At 46.8% G+C, this 12,386-nt stretch overlaps 1 protein-coding gene across 1 annotated transcript in view; it reads right to left on the minus strand.

Annotated features, from left to right (window-relative positions):
* LOC124606847 (4-hydroxy-2-oxoglutarate aldolase, mitochondrial-like) overlaps positions 1-11,589 on the minus strand; it is a 74,755-nt gene extending 63,166 nt beyond the window's left edge. Inside the window, exon 1 of the mRNA XM_047138923.1 lies at positions 11,386-11,589. Within this exon, the coding sequence (XP_046994879.1) occupies positions 11,386-11,545 (160 nt within the window). The 5' untranslated portion in view covers positions 11,546-11,589. The remainder of the gene's footprint in view (positions 1-11,385) is intronic.
* Positions 11,590-12,386: the final 797 nt, after the last annotated feature.

Below are 12,386 nucleotides of genomic sequence, written 5' to 3' on the forward strand. Positions count from 1 at the left end.
CCTGTCAGTTTCTTTTTTAAGAGCATATCCAGTCTCTTCAAAAATTTTGATCTAAGTTTTTATCATAAGTTTCAAGGGAACCCGATCATGACGCTCTATGTTGCCGATTTCAGAGTACTTGACAGCTCAACACAAAAGTTTTATCTCAAGTACAGATAGTGTTGAGGATCAGTGGACAAAGTTCAAAACCATCGTACAATATGCATTAGATGAGTATGTGCCAAGCAAGATCGTAAGATACGGAAAAGAGCCACCGTGGTACAACAACCGAGTTAGACAACTGCTACGGAAGCAAAGGGAACTTCACAGAAAACATAAACATAGCCAAAGCCTTGCAGACAAACAAAAATTACACGAAGCGAAATGTAGTGTGAGGAGGGCTATGCAAGAGGCGTTCAATGAATTCGAAAGTAAAGTTCTGTGTACTGACTTGGCAGAAAATCCTAAGAAATTTTGGTCTTATGTCAAAGCGGTAGGTGGATCAAAACAAAATGTCCAGACGCTCTGTGACCAAAATAGTACTGAAACAGAGGGTGACAGACTAAAGGCCGAAATACTAAATGTCTTTCTCCAAAGCTGTTTCACAGACGAAGACTGCACTGTAGTTCCTTCTCTAGGTTGTCGCACAGATGACAAAATGGTAGATCTCGAAATAGATGACAGAGGGGTAGAAAAACAATTAAAGTCGCTCAAAAGAGGAAAGGCCGCTGGACCTGATGGGATACCAGTTCGATTTTACACAGAGTACGCGAAGGAACTTGCTCCCCTTCTTGCAGCGGTGTACCGTAGTTCTCTAGAAGAGCGTAGCGTTCCAAAAGATTGGAAAAGGGCACAAAGACGTCGAACAGATGTGCAGAACTATAGACCTATATCTCTAACGTCTATCAGTTGTAGAATTCTGGAACACGTATTATGTTCGAGTATAATGATTTTTCTGGAGACTAGAAATCTACTCTGTAGGAATCAGCATGGGTTTCGAAAAAGACGATCGTGTGAAACCCAGCTCGCGCTATTCGTCCACGAGACTCAGAGGGCCATAGACACGGGTTCTCAGGTAGAAGCCGTGTTTCTTGACTTCCGAAAGGAGTTTGATACAGTTCCCCATAGTCGTTTAATGAAGAAAGTAAGAGCATATGGACTATCAGAGCAATAGTGTGATTGGATTGAAGAGTTCCTAGATAACAGAACGCAGCATGTCATTCTCAATGGAGAGAAGTCTTCCGAAGTAAGAGGGATTTCAGGTGTGCCGCAGGGGAGTGTCGTAGGACCGTTGCTATTCACAATATACAGGGTGTCCGAGCTATCTTGTCCACCCAAAATATCTCTGGAACCATAACAGCTATTGGAAAACGACTTTCACCGGTATCAATGTAGGGGTGGGGCCCATGAATGTACATATTTGGAAACATTCTAAACCGAAAGCATATGTGTTTTTAACACAAATTTATGTTTTTTTAAATGGACCTCCTACATTTTTACTTCAGCATTCCATAGCATGACAAAGCACATACACAATGGCGTTGATTGCACCGCAATATTCCCATTACATCCCGAGATATTGAGACGCGAAGTTGACGCTTGAAACACCCGACATGCGCTGCTGGCGCACGTCCTGAGGCTCAGGCGTGAACCCCATGCTGCCCGTAATCGCGATGTGATTGACATGTGTAATTACACCTCCATACTTATCAAGAGGTCCGAAACGAATAATACGGTCTGTTGCCATCAACTCTCATAAGCACATAATGGTTTCCCTCTTGCACGTTTTACGTATCTACGTACACAATATGAACCAGTACCGATCGGTGTACACCCGTCATCAGGTTGTCTTATTTATCTTGCACACCCAAAATAAGGTTTATCTAATGCGAAGTTAACTTTGTGAGTAACGTTGCGGAACACAGATATGTTACAGAACCGCATCACCCCTAGCTTATGGGATAAATACCTGCTGGAATATAGGACGTTAATGCAGGATGGCAGCAGACCGTATTATTCGTTTCGGACCTCTTGATAAGTATGGAGGTGTGATTACACATGTCAATCACATCGCGATTACGGGCAGCATGAGGTTCACGCCTGAGCCTCAGGACGTGCGCTAGCAGCGCATGTCGGGTGTTTCAAGCGTCAACTTCGCGTCTCAATATCTCGGGATGTAATGGGAATATTTCGATGCAATCAACGCCATTGTGTATGTGCTTTGTCATGCTATGGAATGCTGAAGAAAAAATATAGGAGGTTCATTTAAAAAAACATAAGTCTGTGTTAAAAAAACACATGTGCTTTCGTTTTAGAATGTTTCCAAATATGTACATTCATGGGCCCCAGCCCTACATTGATACCGGTGAAAGTCGTTTTCCAATAGCTGTTATTGTTCCAGAGATATTTTGGGTGGACAAGATAGCTGGGACACCCTGTATATAAATGACCTTGTGGATAATATCGGAAGTTCACTGAGGCTTTTTGCGGATTGTGCTGTAGTATATCGAGAGGTTGTAACAATGGAAAATTGTACTGAAATGCAGGAGGATCTGCAGCGAATTGACGCATGGTGCAGCTAATGGCAATTGAATCTCAATGTAGACAAGTGTAATGTGCTGGGAATACACAGAAAGAAAGATCCTTTATCATTTAGCTACAATATAGCAGGTCAGCAACTGGAAGCAGTTAATTCCATCAATTATCTGGGAGTAGGCATTAGGAGTGATTTAAAATGGAATGACCATATAAAATTAATCGTCGGTAAAGCAGATGCCAGACTGAGATTCATTGGAAGAATCCTAAGGAAATGGAGTCCGAAAACAAAGGAAGTAGGTTACAGTACATTTGTTCGCCCACTGCTTGACTACTGGTCACCGGTGTTGGATCCGTACCAGATAGGGGTGACAGAATAGATAGAGAAGATCCAACGGAGAGCAGCGCGCTTCGTTACAGGATCATTTAGTAATCGTGAAAGCGTTACGATGATAGATAAACTCCAGTGGAAGACTCTGCAAGAGAGACGCTCAGTAGCTCGGTACGGGATTTTGTTGAAGTCTCGAGAAAATACCTTCACCTAGGAGTCAAGCAGTATATTGCTCCCTCCTATGTGTACCTCGCAAAGAGACCACGAGAATAAAATCACAGAAATTACAGCCCACACAGAGGCATACCGACAATCTTTCGTTCCACGAACAATACGAGACTGGAATAGAATGGAGAACCGATAGAGGTACGCAAGGAACCCTCCGCCACACACCGTCAGGTGGCTTGGGAGTATGGAGTAAATGTAGATGTAGAAACGTCGGAACTCCCTCTGTGCACTTTCGAAACTATCGTTGTTTCTGTGAAACACTTTTATGGCAAAAGCACGCTGTTGACCGTTTCACCAATCCGTTTCCAGCTCGAGGTCCCTGTTCCGCAGTGCAGCCAACTGTATATTGCTGCCACTATGGACTTCAAAAATTTCAGTTTCTGTATGTAGCTGTGAGCTGTGTAACGAATGAGGAAGCCTACGCTCGAATTGGTTCCCGTCTCTTCAGGCAATATAAGAAAGGTTATAATCTGATAGAAAGCGCGGCATACTTTTGCGCAGTAGATGGACAATAACGGCGTTATAGTCCTCCGGTGGCTGGTAAGAGGTACCAGCGAGCCGGTGTATGGGCCTGGCCACTGACATCAAGCCAGAGGTAAAACCCAGCCGCCAACCCGCTGCAAGACGCAGCGAATCATGCTGTGCCAAAGTCTCTATCGCACTTATGCCGTGCTTTCGCGGCCTAATTCTTCACTGGATTGCAAATGGAGTACGGTTAGGACTGCTGTTCTTTGTATAGTTGACGGATTTGCTTGTTCTTGGTGTGTCCTACAAATTACGACGAACGCCGCAGACTGGAATTGTAAAAGCGGGCCGGAGTGGCCGAGCGGTTCTGGGCGCTACAGTCTGGTCGCAGGTTCGAATCCTGCCTCGGGCATGGATGTGTGTGTGTCGTCCTTAGGTTAGTTAGGTTTAAGTAGTTCTAAGTTCTAGCGGACTGATGACCTCAGACGTTAAGTCTCATAGTGCTCAGAGCGATTTGAACCATTTTTTTGGCAAAAGTCATGGGATGCATTATAGACACATATAGGTGGCGTTAGTATCGCGTACACATTGTATAAAAGGGCAATGCATTGGCAGAGCTATCACTTGTACTCGGAAGATTCATGTGAAAATGTTTCGACGTGATTATGGTCGCACGACGGGAAGTAACAGACTTTGAACGCGGAATGGCACTTGGAACTAGACGTATGGGACATTCCATTTCGGGAATCCAATATCCTGATATCCATAGTATCAAGGGAGTGCCGAGAATAACAAATTTGAGGCTTCACCACTCACCACGGACAACACAGTGGCCGGCGGCCTTCACTTAACGATCGAGAGCAGCAGCGTTTATGTAGAATTGTCAGTGCTAGCAGACACACAACATTGCGTGAAATAGCCGCAGAAATCAATGTGGGACGTACGACATACGTATCCGTTAGGAGAATGCGACGAAATTTGGCATTAACGGGCTATGGCAACAGACGACCGATATCGGCACGACATCACCTGCACGACATCCTGAGCTCCTGACCATATCGGGTGGACCCTACACGAATGGAAAACCGTGACACATGCTTACAAGATACTTTGCCTTGGAAATATACAAGATTTGCAATCTGTGAATAAAGTATAAGTAAGTTATCGATGGATTTGTATTGATTTTTTAATTAAATGAAATTAATTAAAACATCGTCTTCTGGACGAAAACAGTAGCCTGTATGAAGATATTTGGCCTGTGTACATTGATTGTGATACTCCAATTGCTATAGAACGCTTTTCAAAGAACATACCTGAAAGCAGGTTTAGCATTGTTCTCATAGAGACGACCGACAAAGATGTGGAAACGCGTTACCATGCCTCATATGGAGTAGGAAAACCGTTGGCATCCAAGACAGCGTCCAGTGGAATCGTACACCACACACACACACACACACACACACACACACACACACACACACACACACATACACTCCAGGAAATGGAAAAAGAACACATTGACACCGGTGTGTCAGACCCACCATACTTGCTCCGGACACTGCGAGAGGGCTGTACAAGCAATGATCACACGCACGGCACAGCGGACACACCAGGAACCGCGGTGTTGGCCGTCGAATGGCGCTAGCTGCGCAGCATTTGTGCACCGCCGCCGTCAGTGTCAGCCAGTTTGCCGTGACATACGGAGCTCCATCGCAGTCTTTAACACTGGTAGCATGCCGCGACAGCGTGGACGTGAACCGTATGTGCAGTTGACGGACTTTGAGCGAGGGCGGATAGTGGGCATGCGGGAGGCCGGGTGGACGTACCGCCGAATTGCTCAACACGTGGGGCGTGAGGTCTCCACAGTACATCGATGTTGTCGCCAGTGGTCGGCGGAAGGTGCACGTGCCCGTCGACCTGGGACCGGAGCGCAGCGACGCACGGATGCACGCCAAGACCGTAGGATCCTACGCAGTGCCGTAGGGGACCGCACCGCCACTTCCCAGCAAATTAGGGACACTGTTGCTCCTGGGGTATCGGCGAGGACCATTCGCAACCGTCTCCATGAAGCTGGGCTACGGTCCCGCACACCGTTAGGCCGTCTTCCGCTCACGCCCCAACATCGTGCAGCCCGCCTCCACTGGTGTCGCGACAGGCGTGAATGGAGGGACGAATGGAGACGTGTCGTCTTCAGCGATGAGAGTCGCTTCTGCCTTGGTGCCAATGATGGTCGTATGCGTGTTTGGCGCCGTGCAGGTGAGCGCCACAATCAGGACTGCATACGACCGAGGCACACAGGGCCAACTCCCGGCATCATGGTGTGGGGAGCGATCTCCTACACTGGCCGTACACCACTGGTGATCGTCGAGGGGACACTGAATAGTGCACGGTACATCCAAACCGTCATCGAACCCATCGTTCTACCATTCCTAGACCGGCAAGGGAACTTGCTGTTCCAACAGGACAATGCACGTCCGCATGTATCCCGTGCCACCCAACGTGCTCTAGAAGGTGTAAGTCAAGTACCCTGGCCAGCAAGATCTCCGGATCTGTCCCCCATTGAGCATGTTTGGGACTGGATGAAGCGTCGTCTCACGCGGTCTGCACGTCCAGCACGAACGCTGGTCCAACTGAGGCGCCAGGTGGAAATGGCATGGCAAGCCGTTCCACAGGACTACATCCAGCATCTCTACGATCGTCTCCATGGGAGAATAGCAGCCTGCATTGCTGCGAAAGGTGGATATACACTGTACTAGTGCCGACATTGTGCATGCTCTGTTGCCTGTGTCTATGTGCCTGTGGTTCTGTCAGTGTGATCATGTGATGTATCTGACCCCAGGAATGTGTCAATAAAGTTTCCCCTTCCTGGGACAATGAATTCACGGTGTTCTTATTTCAATTTCCAGGAGTGTATATATATATATATGTGTGTGTGTGTGTGTGTGTGGTGTGCGTCAATCTGTTTTATTTTGACATGTATCAGGATATTAGCCTACAAAATATCAGCAAGAGCTAATAGCTGTACAAAAATTGTGTTTCCAGAATTATATGACCTTAAATGACAATATGTATATATAAAAAACACTAGCATAATGATATACGCAAGTCAGCTATGAACAAATAAACTTTATATTACATTATCATTGCAATCAATATTTAAAGCAAAGAATGTACAAGCCAAAACAGTACACAAATTAGTAGAGACTCAGACTAGCAGACTACTACGTCCTGTTGACAAAGTAAGTGGTGAATGTGATGGACAAGGAAACGGGGTGTGGTTAGGAGTCAGAAGGGGGGGGGGGGGGGGGGGAGCGAGTGTGACGCAACTTACTTGTGTACTCTTTTGGCCGATATATTCTTATACTTGTAATGTCTGAGTATAATCGAATGTAATATAAGGCTCATTGTTCATTGCTTCTTTGAGTATTTCATTATGCTTGAGCTATTTTTGTGGATAATGAATTGGCTCTAAGCACTATGGGACTTAACATCTGAGGTCATCAGTCCCCTAGACTTAGAACTAGTTAAACATAACTAACCTAAGGACTTCACATACAGCTATGCCCGAGGCAGGATTCGAACCTGCGACCGTACCAGCAGCGCGGTTCCGGACTGAAGCGCCTAGAACCGCTCGCCCACAGTTTCCGGCTTTCGTGGATATGTATAGTCGTAAAAGGTCACATAACTTTGGAAAAAGTTTTTGTACAGCTATAAGCACTCCCCGGTTTAGTCTTAAGTCGCTTGAGGACTGCCTAAAAACCTGAAAGGCAGTTTACTACGAACTATAAGGGGCGATCAAAAAGTTTACGTTCAATGGTCGTACAGTCCACAATCGGTATGCTAATCAAGCAAAATCGAGGTGAGCATTGACGCAATCATCCTACCGACGCACCAGGTTGAACATATCCGTTTAGTAAAACACTGTGATTTACTGCTTGAAGATGTCCTTAACTGTCTGCTGTACTTCCTCGTCCGACAGGAATCCTCGAAACTCCAAGGTTTGTTTTAAGGGACCAAAAGCGTGCTAGTCGCATGGGGTGAAATCAGGACTGTAGGGAGGCGGTCATCTGTATCTCACTTAAAGTTGGTGTAACTTCTGTGTTACGACATTTGCGATATGGGGACGTGCCTTATCATGAAGCAACAGCACCCCTTATCTCAGTTTCCCTGGTTTTCGACAGACATTCTGCCTATACAGATTCTTCAATCTCCGGCGGGTGTCTGCCAGTGTTTGTCCTTCAGCAGCCAAGAAAAGAATAATGGCACGTTGGTCCTTTTTGCATGCATTTGGTTTACCGCTGGCACACCGTAAAGACATGCGTGCCCCACTAAAGCCTTCGCTACTTGTCGATGTTTATCTACCCTCATCGGAGTCCCGCCACGTTGCATATACGCTGCAGCAACGCCCCCAAACGGAAAATTTTTGATCGCCCCTTATATAAAATAAATATTACTGAGGTACACCAATCCTGTGTATTTCCAGATGTCTATATTCCTGCAAGTACCGACGGAATATTTAACAAAAGATTATTTGATTTGTATGAAATATCGTAATTCTGAAATAGGGTTTGGTTGACGTTGAAGAATGACGTCACAAGCCAGCATACAAAACGAAGCTTTTTCAGCTTAACTTCGGCAGTTATGGACAGTTTTCATTGATTTAGACCAGTTACCAGCAGAGTGATGACAGCAACCGTTTCAGATTGTACGGTGGCAACACTGACGACGCCACATTGAAGTAAAGCACAGTTTTTGTTTGTTTGTCAACCAACCAACCAAGTCAGCTGAGACACATGAACCTGTGGACCTGCAAATTGGATAATACAGTTCAAGATGAGCGTAAATTCACTGACAGAAAAAAGTCGTAACACCAAACAGGAGTTGTGCGTCATAAATGAAAGTTGATTGGGGTGTTTCTACATCTGAAAGATGATGTCTAATCAAATTTCGCGGCAGACCCATAAAAATGGCGTTAGTAGCGCCACTATGAGGATGAAAATCATGTTTGCTTTAAATACACGCTGTAGTACTCTAGTTACCTTTGATAGTGAACGAGTTGAGTTGATGTCAAGAAAGCCTTTAAGGCGACAAAGACGCCGATATCGACAACTCACTGACTTTGAACGAGGTCGTGTAAAGGGCTACAATAAACTGTATGTTCCTTCTACAGTACTGTGCAAAGACTTGGCAAGTACGTTGCCACTGAAAATTAGTGCTGGCAGCAGTTGTCACGAGAATCCACCGTCGTGAGAAAACCGGACTCCAGACGGCCATGTGGCATTACAGACAGAGAAGACCATCGTGTTCGGCGTGTGGTTCTGGTGCATCCTAATACATCTGCAGCAGCGGTCTGAGCAGCAGTTGGCACCATAGTGATACAACGAACTCTTGAAAATCGGTTACTTCGAGGACAGCTCCGGGCCAAACGCACTGTAGTGTGCAATCCACTGACCTCGAACCATCGCCAATTTCGACCTCAGTGGTGTCAAGCGGAAGCTCACTAGAGGGCGGGATGGAGCTATGTTGTGTTTTCTGATGAAAGCTGGTTCTGCCTCGGTGCCAGTGATGGCCGTATGTTGGTTAAAAGGAAGTCATTTGGGGGCTTGCAACCAACCTGTCCGGTTGCTAACTGGATCTAGACCTGGAGTTCTGGTCTGGAGTGAGACTTTGTGTGACATCAGGAGCACTCTGTCTGCAAAACTGTACGTAAGTCTGGCGATTCAACTTTTTGTGCTGTCGTTCATGAATAGCATTCCAGGGGCTGTTTTCCAGAAGGATAACGCTCTCCCATATACTGCTGCTGTAACCCAACATGGTCTACAGATGTTCCCGGTGGAGGTTCGAGTCCTACCTCAGGCATGGGTGTGTGTGTTTGTCCTTAGGATAATGTAGGTTAAGTAGTGTGTAAGCTTAGGGACTGATCACCTTAGCAGTTAAGTCCCATAAGATTTCACACACATTTGAACATTTTTAGGTCTACAGAGTGGAGAGATGTAGTCTTGGCCTGCTGTATCACCAGATCTATCTCCAATCGAGCACGTACAGAACATCATTGGATGAGAACTCCAGTGTCATCTACAACCAGCATTAACCATCCCTGTATTGACTGGCCAACTGCAACAGGTATGGAACTCCATCCCACAAACTGAAATCTGGCACCTCCATAACACAAACTGACATCCGGCACCTGTACAACACAATGCATGCACGTTTGCAGTCAATATTCTGACGGTTACACCGGTTATTAATGTACCAGCATTACACATTTTCAATGGGTTATCTCACACTTACATTAACCTTTGATCTTATACTGGTAATCGCTTGCATGTGTTCGCTAGACAAATGTATTCCCGACTTTTTCATTACCTGCATTAATCATTTTTTTGTGTTGCGATTTATTTCCATCAGTATCCATCCACAGCTGTTGCGGAATCTATTGGCTGCTCGCCTTTTAAGTCCAAGACAACGAAATACAGGTAGTGTTATAGCGTAATGTCAAACGCAATCACGCCAGTCGGGAACGAGAGAATAGAGAGGGTGTGAAGGAGACGTCAGCCAATTGCCCGCTGACTGACCTCTCTCCAGGACGACAACGCGGCAGCAGCGCCCTCTGTGCGAAGAGGACATAAGCTTCGTGCCCATCTGGCCGCGGCCCAGTCGAGGAGAAGCTTCAAGACTAGCGACTTGAATAGAAGCGTCAAAGGTCGTTACTTGCTTGTACATTTTATGTAGCTCAATCTTGGAATTGTTGTCCGCCCCTGGTAGCTGAGTAGTCAGCGCGACGGAATGTCAGTACCTAACGGCCCGGGTTCGATTCTCGGCTGGGTCGGAGATTTTCTCCGCTCAGGGACTGGGTGTTGTGTTGTCCTTATCATCATCATTTCATCCCTATAGACACGCAAATCACCGAAGTGGCGTCTACTCGAAAGACTTGCACCAGGCGAATGGTCTACCCGACGGGAGGGCCTAGCCATACGGAATTTCCATTTGGAACTGTTATACTGAAGAAACTTGTTTATTGCGGATGTCGCCCTCTGCTTGCGATACATCTATGTAATTCTCAAATTTAAGTACTGTGGTGTCACCGGCAGACACCACACTAGCTAGGTGGTAGCCTTTAAATCGGCCGCGGTCCGTTAGTATAAGTCGGACCCGCGTGTCGCCACTATCAGTGATTGCAGACCGAGCGCCGCCACACGGCAGGTCTAGTCTAGAGAGACTCCCTAGCACTCGCACCAGTTGTACAGCCGACTTTGGTAGCGGAGGTTCACTGTCTACATACGCTCTCATTTGCAGAGACGACAGTTTAGCATAGCCTTCAGCTACGTCATTTGGTACGACCTAGCAAGGCGCCATATTCAGTTACTATATGTCTTCTGAACAGATAATATTGTGAATCATGTACCGTCAAGAGCGACGTTCATCATTAATGGATTAAAGTTAAGTGTCAAACTAGCTACGTCCGCTTTCTGAATTCTAATTCCTTGTCATGTCCCAGACCTAACGTCAGTATAGTTCTTCCCTTCTCACGCCAGCCTGCGTGAGCTAAAACGCGTGCATTTCGGCCTCCACTAGTAACACGGTGTTGGCTCTTCTGCCAACACAACAAGTACTGTCAGTAATAAAACTCATTAATACGATTTGCTTGAATTGTTGTCTAGCGATCCGAGGAAGCCGGTTTCCTAGATACCTCGTATTTGGCGACTAGCAGGATGCAACAGGTAGATCCCAGTCTACAGAAAGCGAAACGGCGTCAGCTGGTGAAAACACGCAGAGTGTCGACTGCTGCTCACAGCCACGCTAGTCAGGGCCTCGCGACAGCTGGTGTGCTGCGGGCGCCCGCCTACCTGCTAGCGGCCAGGCGTTCCACGCGCGCATGTTGTCTGCCAGCTTGTCCATGGCGATGCTCTCGTCGCGGTTGAAGGGTGTGGGGATGGGCGGCATGATCCCCGACAGGTCGAGCCGCCTGCTGGCGGCGGCGGCCGCGCCTCTGCTCGCCTGCAACATGGCTGCTCGCGTCACTTCGCGTCGGCACTGTGCTCGGCGTCGACCTTGCAGCCGCGGTTTTACTCGCGCTGTGGCCAAAGATAATGCTACTCCACACGCGTTGCGTCACAGATATTAAGCCGGTGACCGCGCGAGTAAACAAACGACTGACGAAGAGGTAGGGGGTGCGACATAACACGCGCGAAGTTAGCGACACATACAACTTTCATCAAGTAATCATGTTCTACAGGGTGATCTCGAACTACAACCGAATCCACATCTGTGTTCCTTAACCCTCCGTCGCTCGCGCGGATGACACTCGTCATCCACATGACTTTCCCGCTCAATTTTGTCTGACAGTGCAAGATTGAGATCGCGCCATTTTCAGTAACTTTCTGTTAACTCCCCAGCAATTAGCTCCAATCATTGTTGGCTTCCAGTTTCGAAAGATACATTGTTTATGAAACATTATTATAGTCTGGAGGACACCAGTCAATTTAGAGTTGGGCGACACGATTCTTTCTCCCGATTCGATTTCTACGATTCAATCTCACATTGCGAATCGATTCCTACTATTCGTTCACGATTCATTTTAGTCTGCGATGGCACGATTCTTACGGAATGCAAAAAGTTCTACATCTTACTCACAGATGGCAGGACATGTCTGGAATCGTGTGTATTGGGAGCTGTGTACTCGGTGTATATCGTTTCTGTCATCACTAGTTCGTGTATTACTCGCGCAAACGAAGCTGACGTCGGCGAGGTGGCTGATGGTTGCGGTAGTAAATGGGAAATGCCTTTACGCTCGTTCCCGTCAGCCACCGCCAAGTGTCAGCTTGGTTTTCACGGGTAATATTACGCC

The sequence above is a fragment of the Schistocerca americana genome, chromosome 3, assembly GCF_021461395.2.
Source record: "Schistocerca americana isolate TAMUIC-IGC-003095 chromosome 3, iqSchAmer2.1, whole genome shotgun sequence".
Taxonomy (NCBI): domain Eukaryota; kingdom Metazoa; phylum Arthropoda; class Insecta; order Orthoptera; family Acrididae; genus Schistocerca; species Schistocerca americana.